This window comes from Bos taurus, chromosome 10, assembly GCF_002263795.3.
Source record: "Bos taurus isolate L1 Dominette 01449 registration number 42190680 breed Hereford chromosome 10, ARS-UCD2.0, whole genome shotgun sequence".
In the NCBI taxonomy this organism is placed as follows: domain Eukaryota; kingdom Metazoa; phylum Chordata; class Mammalia; order Artiodactyla; family Bovidae; genus Bos; species Bos taurus.
This window is the reverse complement of record NC_037337.1, coordinates 21,569,080-21,588,673: the sequence shown is the minus strand read 5'-3', so window position 1 is coordinate 21,588,673 and position 19,594 is coordinate 21,569,080. Positions and strand designations below refer to the sequence as shown.

General features: G+C 48.6%; 1 protein-coding gene across 2 annotated transcripts; it reads right to left on the bottom strand.

Moving 5' to 3' along the window:
- Nucleotides 1-10,109: 10,109 nt before the first annotated feature.
- Nucleotides 10,110-16,310, bottom strand: SLC22A17 (solute carrier family 22 member 17). 2 transcript variants are annotated; one of them, XM_010808978.4, is made up of 10 exons: nt 16,052-16,310; nt 15,348-15,854; nt 15,152-15,255; nt 12,927-13,081; nt 12,186-12,351; nt 11,842-11,987; nt 11,654-11,759; nt 11,270-11,487; nt 10,879-10,990; nt 10,110-10,749 (listed from the first exon to the last, which is right to left on the bottom strand). In XM_010808978.4, the coding sequence occupies exons 2-10, from the start codon at nt 15,753-15,755 to the stop codon at nt 10,461-10,463; spliced, it is 1,704 nt and encodes a 567-aa protein (XP_010807280.1). In that variant the 5' UTR covers nt 15,756-15,854; nt 16,052-16,310; the 3' UTR covers nt 10,110-10,460. The 2 variants fall into 2 exon arrangements, with proteins under 2 accessions (XP_010807280.1, NP_001124227.1); NM_001130755.2 differs by having other exon boundaries at nt 10,123-10,749; nt 15,348-15,857; nt 16,052-16,300.
- Nucleotides 16,311-19,594: the final 3,284 nt, after the last annotated feature.

Here is a 19,594-nt window from a genome sequence, read left to right as displayed (position 1 = left end):
AGATAGAAGCCAAGGTGTATAAGCCAAATACCACAGCCAGGAAACTAACTTGATTTCCTGGGCAGAAAGAATCACGTCTGCACTCAGGGCAAATTGCTCCTCTCTTTGGAACTTAATGGTTTCATAATTTAAATGATTCCGTCCCTGTTACCCCACTGGACTAAAAATTCAAGGGCATGGATTGTGCCTTTGTATGGCCTCACAGCACCTGCCACTTAGGTGGTCAGAAAGTGTTAATTCACCTTGGATGGTCCCTTTATCCTGGACCTGCTGATCCTATCCTTACAAGAATTACATTTCCTATTCTACCTGGTCTCTTCATTATTCATGTATCATCCTCAGTGATTTTAGAGGAAGTAGCTTGGGAAGCAAGTTGCTTTCCTTGAAAAACATTGGTTTTCTGTCAGTCATTCCTAGTAAACTCTCTTAACCAAGGGGCAGGAATAAGTCCAATCTCATTTGGATTCTATAGGCAGGAAGTGTCCTTGAGGAGAGAAGGGAAGCCAGTCTAAGATTTCTCTGGAATGAGTCTGAATCAGAGGCAATGTGTGATACAAAATGAATGAGGACAGCCCAGTGCTTTCTCAGAATTTGCCTGACTTGTCACCAGCAATAGAAAAAAAGCAGTGGCTGGGTTTTTTCCCATAATGCCATAGCTTTCCTCGGTTTTATATGGTTAGATGAGTAACCTTTCTCAAATTATCTAGTTTTAAAATGTTGACCCAGGTAATGCCTTTTTCTCCTTCTTTATGCCTATGGTAATCATTGACTCAACAGACATTTGACTATTTAACCAAGTACTGGGCACTGTTCTAGGTGCTCAAATTTGTCACAGTAAAAGGAGATACTAAAGGACACTAAAGGAACTTGAGGGACTTGCCTGGTGGTCTAAGTGTCTAAGACTCCACATTCCCAGTGCAGGGGGCCTGGATTTGATACCTGGTCAGGAAACTGGATCCCTCATGCTAAAACTAAAGATCCTGAGTGCTGCAACTAGGACCTGACATAACCAAATAAATAAAAATTCTTAAAAAGATGTAAAAAAAAAAAAATTTTTTTAAAGTAAAGGAAATTGTGTTATTTGCTGAAGAAAGCTTGCAATATTTCTGACTTTTGACTTTCATCCCACCAGAAGGCTCTATGGATTTATTTGTGTTTTTTTTGAGATATAATTCTTACACCATAAAATTTGCCTTTGAAGTGTACTTAAATTTCAGCAATATTTAGTACATGTATTTATAGTAAACATAATTTATACATATATATGTACATACATATAGAGTAATCATCACCATTACCTAATGGTGCATTACCTAATTAGGGCATTTTCATCACAGCAAACAGAAACCCTATACCTATTAGCAAGCATTCCCAATTTTTCCCTCCTCCGAGTCTCAAGCAACCACTAATACACTTTATCTACAGATATGACTTTTCTGGATATTTCATATAAATGGGCTCATATAATACATGGCCATTTCCACCTGGCTGCTTTTATTTAGCATAATGTTTTCAAGATTCATCCATGTAGTGTTTACCAATACTTCGTTCCTCTTTATGGCTGAATATTTCATTATACAGTTGATCATGAACTGCATGGGCTCACTTAAATGTGGGTGTTTTCAGTAAATACGTACTAGAGTAGTACATGGTCAATGGTTGGTTGAACCCATGGATGCAGAGCTACCTATGATATGGAGGGTAGGCTGTAAGAATTTTGCAAATTTTGAACCACATGGAGGGTCGACATTCCTAAACCCCCAAGTTCAAGGATCAACTATATAGATGCACCACATTTTGTTTATCCGTTCATCAGTTGGTGGATATTTGGGATATTCCATATCTTTTTGACCATTAAGAATGTGTGCTCCAAACATCTGTGTATAAGTTTTTGTGTGACCATATGTTTTCATTTCTCTTGGGTATATCTTTTCATGTACTTACTGACCTTTTGTATATCTTCTGTGAAGAAATGTCTAGTAAGAATCTTTGCCTACCTTTTAATTGGGTTATTTGTCTTTATTGTTGAATTGTAAGAGTTCTTGATATAGTCTGAATACTAGACCTTTATCAGATAAATGATTTACAAATACATTTTCTCCTATTTTGTGGATAGTCTTTTTCACTTTCTTGATAGTGTCCTTTGAAGCACAAAAGTCCCTAAGATTTATGCTTATGTTTTTTTCCTAAGGGTTTTATAGTTCTGGCTCTCATATAAAGCCTTTGATCCATTTGAATTAATTTTGTGTGTGGTATGAGTAGAGGGCCAACTTCATTCTTTTGCATGCAAATGATGGATTTATTCCAGCACCATTTGTTTAAAAGGCTATTCTGGACTTCAGTGGTGGTCTCGTGGTTAAGAATCCGCCTGCCAATGCAGGGGGACACTGATTTGATCCCTGGTCTGGGAAGATCCCATAGCCATGATGCATCTAAGCCCCTGCACCACAACTGCTGAGCCCACACACCTAGAGCCCTTGCTCTGCCCCGGCACCGCTACCAGAGAGTAGCCCCAGTCTCACAACTAGAGAACGCCTGAGTGCAGCAACGAAGACCCAGTGCAGCCAAAAAAAATAAAGATAATTTTTTTTAAAGGCTATTCTTTCCCCGTTGAATGGTGTTAATACTCTTGTTGAGAATCGGTTGACTGTAAGTGTGCAGGCTTATTTCTGGAGCTCCGTTTTGTCTCACATATCTATATGTCTGTGCCAGTAGCACACTGTTTTCGTTACTGGAGTTTTGTTGTTTTTTTTTTTAACTTTTGGCTGTACTGAGTCTTTGTTGCTGCGAGGGCTTTTCTCTAGTTGCAGTGGATGGAGGCCACGCTTCGTTGCAGTGCATGGGCTTCTCATTTCAGTGAGTGGCTTCTCTCGTGGCACATGGGCTGAGTAGTTGGGGTTTTCGGCCTCTAGAGCACAGGCTCAGTAGCTGTGGCTCAGGGGGCTCCACAGCTTGTGGGATCTACACTGTGTATCCTACCTTGCCGGGTATATTTTTACCACTGAGCCACCAGCGAAGCCCTTTGTAATAAGTTTTGAAAGTGAAAAGTATGAATTCTCCAATTTTGCTCTTTTTCAAGGTGGTTTTAGCAGTTCTGGGTTATTTACATTTCCACGTGGATTTTAGAATCAGCTGGTCAGTTTCTGCAAAAATGATAGCTAAGAGTTTAACAGGGATTGCAGCTGATTGTTCCTGAGTATCCACTACTGTCTGGTGCTGCCTCGGGTCTGGGGAGCATGGTCCTGGCCTGCAAGAGCTCAGAACACTGGGGAATAATTACTGTCCTATACAGACCATGCAGAGAAATACATTTCTGTAGAATCTATAGATCAATTTGTAGAAGGTTGCATCTCAACAATGTGAAGTCTTCCAATCTATCACAGTGTACAAGTCTTGCACTTCTTTTATTAAATTTATTCTTGAGTATTTGGGGTTTAGCTATTTTAAATGGAATTCTTTTCTTAATTTCATTTTCAGACAGTTCATTGCAGTTATTATAAAAATACAGTTAAAAAAATAAAGATCGAACTGATCTTGGGAATTCCTTGGTGGTCCAGTGGTTAGAACTTTGAGCTTTCCCTGCCGGGGGCCCAGGTTCAGTCCTGGTTGGGGACCTAAGATCCTATAAACTGCATGGTGTGGCCAAAAAAAAAAAAAAAACCCGCAAAACCCAGAATACCCCAGTTCATTTTATATATTGATCTTGTGTCCTTCAAGTTCAATCTCAAGTTTAGTAACCTTGCTGAACTTGTTTATTTAGTTCTTAAAGGTGTTGGTTGTTTTCTTTTTTGGTGTGGATTCTTTAGGATTCTCTATATACAAGATCATGTCACCTGCAAATATAGTTTTACATCATCTTTTCCTTTGGTGCTTTTTACAGGCATATCTCATTTTATTGGGTTTTGCTTTATTGCACTTTGAAGATAATTACTTTTTTTTTTAATGAAGGTTTGTGGCAACCCTGCCTTAAATGAGACTGTTGGCACCAGTTTCAGACAGCATTTGCTTAATTCATGTCTCTGTGTAACATTTTGGCAATTCTGGCAGTTCTCACAATATTTCACTCCCTCCACCAATGGAAACATTACAACTCAGCAAAGCTTCAGGTGATGGTTAGCATTTTGTAGCAATGAAGTATTTTTTAATTAAGGTATGTATATTGTCTTTTATAGATAGAATGCTATTGCACGCTTCATAGACTACAATACAGTGTAAACATAACTTTTATATGCACTGGGAAACCAAACAATTTGTGTAACTTGCTTTATTGCAGTGGTCTGGAACTGAGCCCACAGTATCTTCCAGGTATGCCTGTATTTCATTTTCTTGCCTCATTTCTCCAGCTAGAACCTCCAGGACAACGTTGAATAGAAGTGGTGAGAGCAGACATCCTTGTCTTGTTCCTGATCTCGGGGGAAAAGCTTTCAGACTCTCACTGATGAGTACAGTGTTCAGTTCAGTCGCTCAAGTCATGTCCGACTCTTTGCGACCCCATGAATCGCAGCACGCCAGGCCTCCCTGTCTGTCACCAACTCCCGGAGTTCACTCAGACTCACGACCATTGAGTCAGTGATGCCATCCAGCCATCTCATCCTCTGTCGTCCCCTTCTCCTCCTGCCCCCAAACCCTCCCAGCATCAGTCTTTTCCAATGAGTCAACTCTTCGCAGGAGGTGGCCAAAGTACTGGAGATTCAGCTTTAGCATCATTCCTTCCAAAGAAATCCCAGGGCTGATCTTCAGAATGGACTGGTTGGATCTCCTTGCAGTCCAAGGGACTCTCAAGAGTCTTCTCCAATGCCACAGTTCAAAAGCATCAATTCTTCGGCGCTCAGCTTTCTTCACAGTCCAACTCTCACATCCATACATGACCACAGGAAAAACCATAGCCTTGACTAGACGGACCTTTGTTGGCAAAGTAATGTCTCTGCTTTTCAGTATGCTATCTAGGTTGGTCATAACTTTTCTTCCAAGGAGTAAGCGTCTTTTAATTTCATGGCTGCAGTCACCATCTGCAGTGATTTTGGAGCCCAAGATAATTAAGTCTGACACTGTTTCCACTGTTTCCCCATCTATTTCCCATGAAGTGATGGGACCAGATGCCATGATCTTCATTTTCTGAATGTTGAGCTTTAAGCCAACTTTTTCACTCTCCTCTTTCACCATCATCAAGAGGCTTTTTAATTCCTCTTCACTTTCTGCCATAAGGGTGGTGTCATCTGCATATCTGAGGTTATTGATATGTCTCCTAGCAATCTTGATTCCAGCTTGTGCTTCTTCCAGCCCAGCGTTTCTCATGATGTACTCTGCATGTAAGTTAAATAAGCAGGGTGACAATATACAGCCTTGATGTACTCCTTTTCCTGTTTGGAACCAGTCTGTTGTTCCATGTCCAGTTCTAACTTGCTTCCTGACCTGCATACAGATTTCTCAAGAGGCAGGTCAGGTGGTCTGGTATTCACATCTCTCTCAGGATTTTCCACAGTTTATTGTGATTCACACAGTCAAAGGCTTTGTCATAGTCAATAAAGCAGAAATAGATATTTTTCTAGAACTCTCTTGCTGTTTCGATGATCCAGCGGATGTTGGCAATTTGGTCTCTGGTTCCTCTGCCTTTTTGAAAACCAGCTTGAATATCTGGAAGTTCACGGTTCACGTATTGCTGAAGCCTGGCTTGGAGAATTTTGAGCATTACTTTACTAGCATGTGAGATGAGTGCAATTGTGCGGTAGTTTGAGCATTCTTTGGCATTGCCTTTCTTTGGGATTGGAATGAAAACTGACCTTTTCCAGTCCTGTGGCCACTGCTGAGTTTTCCAAATTTGCTGGCATATTGAGTGCAGCACTTTCACAGCATCATCTTTCAGGATTTGAAAGAGCTCAACTGGAATTCCATCACCTCCACTAGCTTTGTAGTGATGCTTTCTAAGGCCCACTTGACTTCACATTCCAGGATATCTGGCTCTAGATGAGTGATCACACCATTGTGATTATCTGGGTCATGAAGATCTTTTTTGTATGGTTCTTCTGTGTATTCTTGCCACCTCTACTTGCCATATCTTCTGCTTCTGTTAGGACCCTACCATTTCTGTCCTTTATCGAGCCCATCTTTGCATGAAATGTTCCCTTGGTATCTCTGGTTTTCTTGAAGAGATGTCTAGTCTTTCCCATTCTGTTGTTTTCCTGTATTTCTTTGCATTGATCGCTGAGGAAGGCTTTCTTATCTCTTCTTGCTATTCTTTGGAACTCTGCATTCAGATGCTTATATCTTTCCTTTTCTCCTTTGCTTTTCACTTCTCTTCTTTTCACAGCTATTTGTAAGGCCTCCCCAGACAGCCATTTTGCTTTTTTGCATTTCTTTTCCGTGGGGATGGTCTTGATCCCTGTCTCCTGTACAATGTCACGAACTTCAGTGCATAGTTCATCAGGCACTCTGTTTATCAGATCTAGTCCCTTAAATCTATTTCTCACTTCCACTGTATAATCATAAGGGATTTGATTTAGGTCATACCTGTATGGTCTAGTGGTTTTCCCTACTTTCTTCTATTTCAGTCTAAATTTGGCAATAAGGAGTTCATGATCTGAGCCACAGTCAGTTCCTGGTCTTGTATTTGTTGACTGTATAGAGCTTCTCCATCTTTGGCTGCAAAGAATATAATCAATCTGATTTCAGTGTACGGTGTTAGCTGTGGGTTTTCACAGATGCCCTTCATTCCATGGTTCTCTGTGGATACCATGTTCCCCATTCTGTGTTCTCCATGTACACCATGTTCTGTCATATCTCTAGTCTTTGCACTGTTTCTTCTTTCTTTCTGTCCTTGGCAAGCTCAAGACTTTACCTGTAGGGTCCAATCCAAATATCTGAGAAGCTTCCCTTGACTTCCTCCAATAGGATACATCCAATCCTCCTTGAGGTGCTACAGCACTTCTTCCATTTCTCTGCATGTTCTGTATAGGACAGTAATTATCCCCCAGTGTTCTGAGCTCTTGCAGGCCAGGACCATGCTCCCCAGACCTGAGGCAGCACCAGAAAGTAGTGGATAATCAGTAAAAATCAGTTGCAAGGTAGCCAGGCTAGGTTGACTGGAAGTGGCTTTCATACCACTTTATGTAACTTTTTAAGGTTAGAAATGTAAACCTGTATATCTTTTTAATCTCTCCCTCAATAATTCATTGTGGCTTTTAGTTGTGAATCCAGCTACTTAGAAAGCATTTCTAAAGCAGTTCATATTTCATCAGTACAACCTCTTCAGGGAAAGTAGTTGTTTCCTTGTTTGTCTGAAAATGATCTCCAGGCTCCTGGGGGTACCTTCTCAATTTAATATTACAGAGTAAGTAATACTTTCTTTCATGGTGTTTAGAATTATTTACTATGCAGTAAGAAGTAAACTATGCAGTAAGAAGATTGCAGGCTCTCATTTCTCAAGATCTGGCTACTCATTACCAGTCACTGCAAAAGTGACTGAGGTCCAAACCTCAGTCTCCCCATCTGAAAAAGCATGAAAATAACGTTTCGTGGGGTATTGATAAGGATCCAAGGAGATCACGTGGTTGGTGAATTTTAGAGCAACTGACAAGGTGCCAGTTGCAGCTACACACGTTGCTCCTTTCCACATAGACCATGAATTGCTTGGGGAAGAGGGACTGTATCTTTCCCTGTGGTTCCTTGATGCTTCCCAAATGCTACCATTTTTTTTGCCTTTACCTCTCTGCTTGAAGTCAGAGAGGCTGGCTGTCTCTTACCTACTCTGCTACAGGAGCTGCGCTAGCTTCCTGAATATTTTTATTTTCCTTACTTGGACCTTTTTTTAGCGGTATGCAAAGAATGTGTTCTTTGAAATGCCTCTTTGACACTGTTTCTCACAGTGTGCTTTGGAGATCATATAAGTAACTCCTTGGCTTTACATGGGATCTTCCAAAGTGTATTTATCTACCATTCTGTTGGTTCTCGCAGAATCTCTGGAGGCAGCGATGAGTATGCTCTCTTGTGTTATTGACCACTCAGAGCTAAAAAGTCAACATTGGGACTTTCCTGGCAGTCCAGTGGCTAAGACTGCGCTTCCATTGCAGGGGGGTGCAGGTTTGATATACCCAGTCAGGGAATGAAGACTCTGCATGCTACCCGGTATGGCCAAAAAAAAAGTCAACATTGGAGTCAGTTCAGATGGCACAGACACTGTTGGGCAGAATGTATGATGCAGAACATCTAGCTGTGCGGGAACTATGGTAGTAGAACAGTCAGAAAGCTTGGGTTTAAGTCCTGGCTCTGCCTTTCACAGCACTTCCTTCCATTTCTTTCTTTTCCATTCCCTTGGTAGCTAAATAGGATAAAACTACTATTACCTATTTCAGGGTATTGTGAAGATTAAATGAGAAGGATTCCCATGAGTTCTCCAGTGGCTGAGAACTCAGAAGCATGGCTCAGTCCCAGCACTCTGGGCCTGGGATGTGGACTGGCAGAGGGGAAGGAGATAGGAACTGCAGGAATTGGGTAATGGGCCTCCCTTACGTGGAAGAGGCTGGCCTCAAGACTTGCTTTTCCTAAGAATTCCTCCTCTAGGACCGCCTCACCCTTTCCTCCCTCCAGGCCTCTGCTCTCCTTGTTGTTTAGTCACTCAGTTGTGTCTGACTCTTTTGCGACCCCATAGACTGTAGCCCACTAGGCTCCTCTGTTCATGGGATTTCCCAGGCAAAAATACTGGAATGGGTTGCCATTGCCTTCTCCAGGGGATCTTCCTGACCCTGGGAATGAACCCGCATCTCCTGCATTGGCAGGTGGGTTCTTTCCCACTGAGCCACCAGGGAAGCCCCCTGCTTTATGGCCTTTGAATTGAAAACAATGTACCTGTCTCCTGGGTCTTTGCCTGAGGTCTTCCTGCCTTTCTGAGTCCCACTTCCTTCAAGAGGCAGCCTTTCGATGCTCCAACCACTGCTGTCTTCTTCCTCATTAATATTCCCAGTGTTAGGTGGATTTCAAGCTCCTTGAAATCCTAATATCCAGGATAGTACTGGTCTGTAAATCTGGCACAGGAAAGATTTGCCAAAAGAATGAACAAATACAACTTTTTGAACAGCTATCATGGGTCAGGCTCTGGTGTTTCAAAGTTGAGTAAGACAAAGTTCCTGTCCTCAAGGAACTTACCATCTAGTGGGATAATTTGAGGCACATACAATATATTATCTTGTTTAATACTCATAGCAGCCCTTGAAGGAGGCTAGAGGTTGAGAGATTGGCCCAAAGCCAGGCCAGGGTTACTCAGAGGCAGGCCCTAGCACTGAGGTGGAAGACGTCTCCTACTGCCCCCTCCCCAGGCGGGGGCGGGGGCTAGAGACTCTCTGCTTGATTCCAAGGGTAGTGTACAGAGATTGGAAGGATGGGGAAGGTGCCCACAGTGTGCATCACTAGAGAGCACCAGCTCCAGGATCCAATTACATCCCAGCGATTACTCCTTAACTTTGCAATGTTGGGCAAGTTATTGAGTCCCTGAGTGTCAGTTTTGTCATCTGTAAAAGAAGAAGAGTACTGTGGTGGGCATCCACTGTTCTTACCTGGACAACACCCAGTCTTCTAGCAGCACTCAGGGACTGCTTCCCCCTCTACAGTTGGCAGTAATGGGGGTGGGGTGGGGTGGGGGTGGTTGTGATAGGCAAGCTAGCCAGTCACTGACTCTCTTGCCCTTTCTGGTTCTTGGCCTTTACTAGTTCTGCTTTTCCTTCTACCCCATGAGCTTCCGCATAGGGTAGAACCACAGCCTGCCCCACCAAATCCCTCTAATAAATTCGCTTTGTTGCTCTAAGTTCATTAGAGTCAGTCAGTTATTACTGCTTGCAAAAACAACAACAAAAACTTTAATAGATCCAGACACCTACCTTGCAAGGTTGCGAGGATTAAATGATTAAATGAAGTTTGTGAAGTGCCTAGCCCAGTCCTAGCAGCAGAGCAAGCAATCAGTAAGGGGTGGTAATTGTCTGTAAGTTAACATGGAGGTGGGGGCAGGGTGGGAAGAGGGGACAGGGCACAGGGAAGGAGAGGGGGATGGTTAATGGTTTGGATTCCACTGAGAGAAACCTTCCCCCGAGAGACAGGACAACAGAAGGGAGGGAAGTCCAGGCTATGGTATGCTCATTTATTCAAAATGTCTTTATTGAAACAGAATGATAGAGCAAGAAAGAATGAGGTCTGGGAGGATGTGGTTGGGCACAGGATGGAGCCCAGACCTGGTGGTACAGTGTGGAGCTCTCTCCCTGCCCCCTGACTCTAGCCAAGGGAGTGAACACCAAGCAGCAGCGGGGGGAGATGGGGTGAGGGCAGCCCCCTGAGCGCCCCTTCGTGTCTGGCCCGAGGTGCCTCTGAGCCTCGTGGGCAGCCCTGCCTCGCTCACTCAGTCCTCCCACTCTCCTTGCCAGGGCCTTGTGCTACTTTTCGGTATGGGCCAGCCTCCTGCCAGGGTGCTCAGAGATCGCTCAGAGGGCGGGGTTGGGGGTGGCAAGCAGCGGGACGTGGTCACAGCGGTTGGGTGGGGGCTGCTGCAGCAGGGAAGGCCGACGGCACAGCTCCCCATCCCGGAGCACCTCCGGCAGGAGCTTGCGCTTGGTCTCCGGCAGAAGCATGATGCTGAGGATGCAGAGGAGCGCACAGGCCGCCAGGACCACGTGCTGCAGGAAGGCCCCATGGCCCATGTGGAGGCGCTGGGCTGGGCCACTCAGCCCGCCGAGCGCCCCCAGTGCCATGATGAGGCCCAGGCCTCGGCCCCTGGGAGAGACGACAAGGCCCTGAGCCTGCGGCTGTGGGCCTCATCCCCACCCTTCCCCAGCAGCCGCTCCTCCGGCATCCCTCAGGCCCTGTCCTCAGAGGTTGCCCTGACAGCACGCCTGCTCTCACCGGACCGTGGTAGGGATGACTTCGGCAGCAAGGAGGGTGCTAAGGATGCCGGCAGCTTGGGAGGAGAAAAGCCCAAGGACAGAGAAGGTGGTGATGGCAGCCTCGTTCAGATCTGGAGGGCCAAGACGGGGCGTGTGAGTGGAGGCGGCAGATCATGCTTGGCCTCGTCTCTGCCGTCACCCCTTCTGATCCCTACCCGGGTGTGTCTGGGCATTCACTGATCAGTTGGAGTGTGTGGCCAGGGGGAGAGTTGTGAAAGATCTGGGCAGGATCTGGTCTGGTCCTGGGAAGCCTGAGCCAGGGAAGGGAGGGAAGTGGCTGAGTCCATGTGGGGCACCTCTGCTGGGGTTCCTAGGCTGAGCCCACAATGCGGGGAAGGGAGGGTGCTTACAATCCCACAGGCCCAGCAGGGCCAGGGATGCAATGCCAGTGAGTGTCATCGAGAGAAGCAGGATGCCCCGGCGGCCAAATCGGTCCACGGTGACCCCCAGGAAGACACAGGCCAGGGCCGCTGTGCCGCTGGCCAGCAGGGAGCACAGGTAGAAGTCCGATGGGCTCCCTCCTCCTCCCACAGGCTGGTAGCAGTGGCGAATGGCATGGGCAATAAAGCTGTGAGACAGGGCGGGGAGGCACAGGACAGCGTCTGTGGTGTCTGCATTGCCACCTGCAGCCTTTCACCACCCTGGTTGCCCTCTGCAGGGGTCCTCAGGCCTTCCCCACCCAGCCAGCCCCCATCCTAGCTACCGGCGTGGCCCTTGGCCCTGACAAGGCTCACTTGGTGAAGCCCAGGATAAGCAGATTTTTCCAGATGTTGCGGTAGTTGAGGAGGGAAGCGAAGGAAAAGGAGGATGTTGCAGGGAGAGGGCAGGTGTTCTCCAGGTCTTGGGAGAGAGAGAGGAGCTGTTAGAAGGAACAGCTGAGCACTCAGGGTCCTCCTACATGGGTGGGACCCCTGTCTCTTACCCTGCAGGGCCTCCTGGGCCTCCTCTCCCAGCATCTGCCCATGGGGCCGGTTCCGCTCAGCCAGGATCCTCAGCACAGACTGGGCCTCCTCAATCTGTCGCTTCACTATCAGCCACCGCGCGGACTCCAGAAACAGACCAGGCCAGCTGGGGGAGGGGGAAGGGGATGCACTGTGAGGCTTCCCGTCTCCTGACCCAGGATGGAAAACTCCCACCTCTGAGGGGCTGGGGCTAGAGCAGGCCTGGATGAGGGTCAGTGGAGAAGAGGAGGGGTCTGCAGGCTAGAGCTACAGGTAGGAGGTAGAGAAGGGAATGGCCAGACAACAAGTAGAGGGTGATACTGACCCATAAAACAGGAAGAGGATGCAGGGAGCGGTGATCATTCGCTGAAGAAATCGCCAGTCCTTAGAGACAAGGGCCAGGCCCAGGAACAGGAAGTGCCCCCCTACCCCCACCAGCTCCCCCGCCAGGGCCACCCGAAGCCTCTGGGTTGGGTCGCACAGCTCCAGCCCTGGAGATACAGCAGGGACAGGGAGGAGAGGCCGGGAGGAAGGAGGTGTGGAAGAGAGGAGGGGAGAGGGAGGGAGAAGGACAGAGAGCAAGGTCAGACCCTGCGTGGAGGCTGCAGCCACTGCCTCCCACAGACTAACCTCTAAGGCAGAGTGGAGAGGCTGTTTGGACCTCTCCTCTCTCCTGCTCAAACTTGGGAGGGCTTGAGGCTCAGAGTCCCTGTGGGGGCTCAGCACTCCCAGTTTTTGGGCCCTTTCACATCAGACCTCTTATTTGACTTTCACATTAACCCTTGTTCAAGCTCGTACAGCTACTCAGGATTTCATTTTTAAAATAAGGCTCATTTCCTGACAGCAGTAAGTCCAGGGCAAGGAAAGCTTTAAAGATCAGGGAAGGAAAGGGGTGTGTGAGAAGCAAGACCCCTGGATCCTTTAAAGGCCTGGCCAGAAAGAGCCAAGATTCCAGACAGCTGAAGAAGGGACTGAGGGGGTCCTAAGGAGCAGTGGCAATGACCTGGGGATACAGACAGGCAGGCATGAGCCCCTAGGGAAGGAGCTCTGGAAGGGTGCCACTCACGCATCAGGTAGACACCAAGGTCAACGCCAGCAAGCAGGAAGCCCAGGAGGAATCGGAGGGCCATGACACCCGTGGAGGAACCTGCAGCAGCACCTCCCACTCCACAGGGGCCCACCAGTCCCAGAGTCAGCAGCACAATCCCACGTCGGCCAAACCTGGAAAGCAGGGAGAGCCTCTGGTCACCCAGACTCTCTGTGAGAGGAGTGGCTGTGTGGGGTCCAGCTGTCCACTTTAGAGATAGAGACACGAGGATGAGGCCCAGGGGACAAGGGTTGGACTAAGGCTACAGGAGATGGGGAAGATGGGGACCCCGGCTACTGGGCACTGGGGCGTGGCTATTGTTCTGTGGGGGATGAGACCACGGACTCTCAGGGCTATTGGTCAGAGATGAAGGCATTTCTTCATGGAAGTGAGACCAGCCATCAGTGGGGATGGGATATTAGGGGAATTGGATCCAAGAGATCTTGGGAATACAGATATTGGTCAGTGGGGATGGAGCTTGTCTTGCTCAGACTGATCAGAGGAGATGGGCTCATTGACATACAGGGTTGGAACTACTGATCTAAGGAGGTAGGCCATTGGCCACTTGTCCATGGGGATAGTATTGGTCAGTGAAAATGGAGCTCTTGATCTTCAGGAACTGAGTAATTGATTTTGGGGGGTGAAGCCGTTTTTCCATGGGATTGGGACATGGGTCTACTAATCCATAGGAGTGGTCAGTGGGATGGGGTCACTGACCAGAAGATGGAGCCATTGATCCATGAGAGTGGAGCTCTTAATCCATGAGATAGGACTATTAATCAGTGGGGCTGATCACTAACTTCTGAAGATTGGACAGTTGATCTTTGGGGATGTAGCTATTAATTCCTGGGGTAGATATTTCAGTCAAGATGGATGGGACTATTGGCCAGTAGGGATGAATCTATTAATCCGTATGGATAATCAGTAAGCATGGGGTCACAGAGCAGAGGAAAGAGAGACTATTGGTCAGTGGTGATGGTCACAGACTGTGAGTCAGTGGGGACAGGGTTCCTGATCCTTGGAGGCTAGGCTACTGGTTTTTAGGGGTAAGAGCATTGGTGTAATATGGATGTAGACTGGGGTCACTGGTCACTGGGAAGGGGACACTGATGCCTGAGAGTGAAACTACTGACCCAGTAGGGTGAGACCATTTCCCATGGGGTTGAGCTTATTGGCTCAGGCTACAGAATTTAGGAGACTGAATTTAGGTCTTTGGGTATGAGGCTATTACTCCAGAGGAATGATGCTACTGGTCTGTGGGTATGAGGCCACTGATGGCTATTGATCTGTGGGTTTAGGATCATTTGCCCACAGGGGTGTATGACTATTGGACAGTGAGGATAGATGTTGTTTTTAGGGAACTGGATTATTGAATGGTGGGTTGCCTTTGAGCCATGAGAGTTGAACTATAAAGCCATTTGGATGGGACTGTAGACCAGTGGAAATGTCTAATAATCCCCAGGGATGGAGCACCTGGTCAGTGGTGATGGTGTCAAGGACCAGAGATGGAGTTTTGACCCCTGGGAAGAGCTGCTGGTTGGTGGGGATGGGTTTGTAGATCTTTGAGATGAAACCACTGATTCCTGGAAATGAGACTTTTGATCTGAGAGGATCTGAGAGCACTAATGATCTGTGAGGATGGGACTATTAGCCTGGGGTGAGGGGTGCTATTGTGGTCATTGATCCATGGGGGTTAAACTATGGACCCTCCCCAAGAGGGTGGTCATTTGTTTGAAGAGTTGAGCTACTGGTCAGTGTGAATGGGGCTGTTGATATTTAGAAATTAACATAATGATCTTTAAGAATGAGGCCACTGAGACAGAGCTAACAGTCCAGGTAGACAGTACTGTTAACAGGGATTAATCTATGAAGATGGCAAGGGAGGAGCTTGGTGGTAACAGGACAATAGAGGAGGAGTTAGGACTTCTGCGGACCTAGGGGTTTTGGTCAGGAGGGATGGGGCCACTGATTCATGGATGTGGGACTGGCAGAGCGGGGAGAGTTATTCTGTGTGGAAGAGGTATGGTAAGAGTATTTCTTGGTGGAGAGTGAAGTTGAGACAGTGCTGGGGCCACCTGTCAATGAACAGGAGAAATCCAGAGGACACTGCAGAGTTGAACAAAGCCTCTTCAGCCTCTTGCAAAGGCTAGCTGCCTGGGCCAGCCTCCCTAGCAAGCCCTCCTCTCTACTTGCTGAGCCCTCACCTGTCTGCTGGGTAGCCCAGGAACAGGTAGCCGGAGGCGAAGCCCAAGATGAAGAGGATCTGCTCCAGGATCACCTGCCAGCCCAGGTCACACACCAGATCCCACTGGGGACGTGAGAGGGAGGAGCGGGTGTGAGACCCCCTCGCTGGTGGCGCGCAGCCCGCCCCAAGACCCGCGGCCCAGCGGGCCGCCTCACCTGGCCGATGGCGTTGGTGGTGAGCACCGGGAGGCCGTTATAGTCCCAGTCCTTGAGACAGTGGTTGAAGTCCGGCGGAGCGAAGCCGCTGCACGAGGGGTCCGTACTGGTGGCGAGGCGGCTGGCGGCGCTGGCGGCTAGGGCCGCGCTGGCGACGCTGACGCCGCTGGCGTTGGGGGGCTGCTCCCAGCCGGAGGCGTTGGGGGGGAAGGCCCCGTAGTGGCAATGCAGCGGGGGTGCCAGCGTGAAGATAGGGTCGGAGGCCAGGCCCAGCGCCACGAAGAGCACGGGCAGGCAGCAGAGGCCGAGCTGCAGCTGCTGGCCGCCGCCCAGCGCCCCCACCTGGGCGAGCAGCGCCTCGAAGCTGAGGGGGCCGGGGGGCACGGCCAGCGACAGGCTGCTGCCCATCCCGTCGCCGCCCGCGTGGCCCTCCCCCTCCCGCTCGCGTTCGCGCTCCCGCTCACCCTGCAGCTGCTCCGTGGGCACCGCATCTCCAAGGGTCCCGACCTGCTGGGGGTGGGAGTGGGGGTTGGATGGGTGGTAGGAGAAGGGTGAAGCGGAGAAAACCGCAGGGTAAGGGAAGAGGGCGGGCGCGAGCGGGAGGAAGGCGGTCTGCCGCGGGGGATGCACGGGAGGAAAATGCCAGGCGCTTGTCCGGGGGTGCGGGGAGATGATGGCGTAGCCCCCAGGGCGCGGGCACTTACTCCGTTGGGGCTGGGGGTGATCTCTACAGTGCTGTCGATCTTGCTGCCGCCCCCGCCATTGGGCTCGGGGGTCCCGGTGGCCACCCGGGGAGCCAGTTTGTCGACCGCAGGGGCCCAGGCGGCCCGCACGGAAAGGATGCGCTGTCTTCTGGCCCAGTGGCGCGCCCGTTGCCCGGACAGAGAAGCCGAGAGACCCCGCTCTGCAGCTCTGCAGCCGCGGGCGCCACCTCCGTCTCTGCGATCTCTGCGCCGCTTTCCCCTCCCCTTCCTCCAGACTCTCCTCCCCTTCCAACGTCAGCAGAACCTTCGGTCCAGACTCTTCGTCAGAGAGAGGAAGGGGGGCCAGGACCCAGGGGAAGGAGAAGATGGGGCTCTGTCTCTGTTTCTTGGGTCTGCGGGCCATTGCGGTATAAAGGGAATAACTAGAGGATAGTACATCCCAGGCAGGTGCCAGCGATTCCTCTTTGCTTCCAGTTCTTCCTCCTCATCCATCTATCCATCCATCCATCCACTCACTCATCAGTACAATTTATTAAGTGTCTGCTATATCCTGGCCTTGTGCTGGGCTTTGGGGATAACAGGATGGACAAGACCGATATCGGAGTGGCTTACTGAGGAGAGAGACAGGTATACTGGAAAGGATGCATGCATATGGTGGACTGCACTGGGCACTGTACTCAGCCTTGGCTTTAATCCTCTACAAGACCACTTCTCTGGTTTCACTACCCCCACCCTGGCTGAGTCTCCATCATTTCTCAACAGCATTTGGCTTTGTTGGCTACCCCTTCCTCTAAACTCTTTCTTCCCTGGCTGCCAGGTCCCATACTCTCCAGATTTTCTTTCTCTTGCTACTCTTTTCTCTACCACAGACTCATTCTCCTCACTATCAGTCAGTGCCTGTGATCTTTGGAAGCTTGATTCTAGGTCCTCCTCTCATCTCATACTGTTCTCTCCACCTCAGAATCTCACTTCTGCCCACAGCTTCCATCACCCTCAGTATAAATAATATGAGCCAATATAAACCTGATTCCTACATTTACATCTCCAGTTCCCACCTCTCTTCAGAGCCCCAGACCCTTGAAGCCACCTCTTATTTGCTTTCTTACCCTGGATGACTCACAAGGATCTCAAAGTCAATACGTCCAAGACCAAACTCATGGTCATGTCTCCCCCATCCCCCCAACTAGGTTGTCTTCTAGCTCTTCTTTCCTCACTGAATGGCACTTTCACCATCCAACTGTGGCCAGATGCTCAGGTGACAGCCCTTAGAGTGCCCTCTTCCTTAGCCCCGCTCTCCACCCCATGTCAAATCCTCTACAAAATCCTATCCATTTTATTTCCTGTGTAGTTCTCAGATATTCTGCTTCTTTCCATCTATCTCTGGCACCACTAGTCAAGATACCTGTTGTGCAGACTGCTTTAGCCTCCCAGTTCTTAACCGGTGCTCTGTATCTGCTTTGTTTCCAATCCTTTCTCCCTATCTGTTCATAATGCAGATGGACTGATCTTTTCAAAATACAGATGTTTGTGCTTCTTTCCTATTTAACAACCATCAGCGTCTTCTACCATCAAGGTAAATGCAATATTCTAGACCTCATAGTGATCCCATACTCTCTGCAGCTCTCTCTCTTTCTCCAAATTCTGCACACCAGTCACACTGACATTCTTTCAGGTTTTCCAGTGCTACAGGGCCCTTGCATAAGCTGGTCCTTATGCCTAGAAGTCTCCTCTACTTTAGTCAAGTTCTTCAGCTGTCAGTTCAAGTATATTTGCCTCAGAGAAGTCTCTCCTAACTCCTTGAATTGCTACTCAAAGTATGATTTACAGACCAGGAACATCCACATCACCTGGGAACTTGCTGGAAATGTAGAATCAAAGGCTGTTTTCAGATACTTTGCATTTTTAACCAGATCCCCAGGTATATGTACATTAAAGTTAGAAATGCACTTCTCAAGATTTGATTTGGGCTTTTTTTTTTGAGATTTGATTTCTAATAGGTTCTTCATTCTCTAATCCCAGGTAAGTGTTGAAAAGGATGTCCTGTCAATCTCAAGACGGAAATCCATTCCATATTTTCTCCACTGAACCACACTTCTAATTTGTCCCCTCTGTTCAGAAATTTTCCAGATATGGGAAAGTCTTCTAACGCAATAAGCAACCTCCCCCCCCGCCCCCACCCAACCCATTTCAGCATCTCTTCAGTATTTACTTTGGTGCTGTCACAGGCAACATTCCTTGGGGATTTATTTGCTAGTCTCCTCATGTCTATCCTGGAATTGCAATCCACGTAACTTTCTGCGTTGCTGGGCTGTTCACACGCAGTATCTTGTTAGGGCCTCACAACAGCCCTGGGAGATCACTACGTTCCTTCTCATATTAGAGAGGAAACTAGGATTCTGAGGATCTGACAGGACTTACCTGCAGACACAGGTACACGGAAGCTTGCATTGAGACCTCTGACTCTAATTCCAGGCTGATCTCTTGAAATTCTTTCTGGAAGGTGGTGGAGGATGGCCTCTGTTACGTCTTTAATGCCAACACCTACAGGTGAGTTTTGGTGGCCCCAGCCTTTGGAAATGAGTTTCTTTTGAGAGTGAAATGAGAACAAAGAACCTCAAATGGAGGAGGCAAATGCATGGGGAGAAGGGCCAAGGGACTGACTGTGATTGAATTTTGGGGTACCTCCAGTCCAGTCACTGTGCCAGGGTAGAATCTTGGGAAAGCAGAGCTTAAGCGATGGATCTGTGGCTTGGACTTTTTCCCTTGTGGTGAATGGCCCATCAATTTCACCAAGGCCCTGTGGACTATGGACTTCTAACACATTGAATTCATTGGCCCCTCAGCTCCTCTAAAAGGTGGTGTGTCTGGAAGGGTAGTCAGCAGGAAGTTGGGAAGGGGAGTTTAAGGGACTAGACCCTCTTGGGTTAACCTAAGGGAGAGGGCACCCAGTAGTCCTCTCCAGTGGGTCAGAGCTGTCCTATGGCACAAAGCTGAGCACAGCTGGGGTGACCTCTTCAGCAGGGCACCATCAAGGCTCCCTCATGGCCTCCCTCCCCTGTGTGCACCTCTCTGATGACATCATCTGACATCGGTCTTGGAGGAGAGGCCTTGGTCAGGAATCAGGGCCTGCCTTCCCAGAATGCTACGTTGCAGACTATTCTTGGTTCTCTCATCCTCGGGGTCTCAGCACAGATACCACCTCCCCAGCAAGCCTGTCTAAAGTCTCCAATGGCCTCTCCCCATCTACTCATCTATATCACCCTGTTCATTTCCATTACCAGCAACTATCAACTCTGTGGCAGGTTCCTTTTTTTTTATTTACTTGTTTCAGCTGACTTGTTTCTATCCAGCCCACCCCCACAATGGACCGTCAGAACTGTGCCTGGCACATCATGGGAACTAAGAACCTGCTAGATGAACAGTTGGAGAAACAGCAGAACTTCCCCACAAACCCTAAGGGCAGACTGCCCACAGTGTGTGTCCCAGCAGTTTGGCCGAGGGTGCCGGGCCTGCCCCCCAGGCTCCCAGGAAGCAGAGTCGGGG

What these genes read in the sequence shown, in the direction of transcription:
- SLC22A17 (XM_010808978.4), bottom strand. Translation starts at nt 15,755, where the DNA reads ATGGGCAGCAGCCTGTCGCTGGCCGTGCCCCCCGGCCCCCTCAGCTTC. An exon ending in CTGGGCTACCCAGCAGACAG is followed by an intron (nt 13,082 to 15,151) that starts GTGAGGGCTCAG and finishes CCTGCTTTCCAG; the next exon opens with GTTTGGCCGACGTGGGATTG. An exon ending in CCTGCTGGGCCTGTGGGATT is followed by an intron (nt 10,991 to 11,269) that starts GTAAGCACCCTC and finishes TTGGCCCTCCAG; the next exon opens with ATCTGAACGAGGCTGCCATC.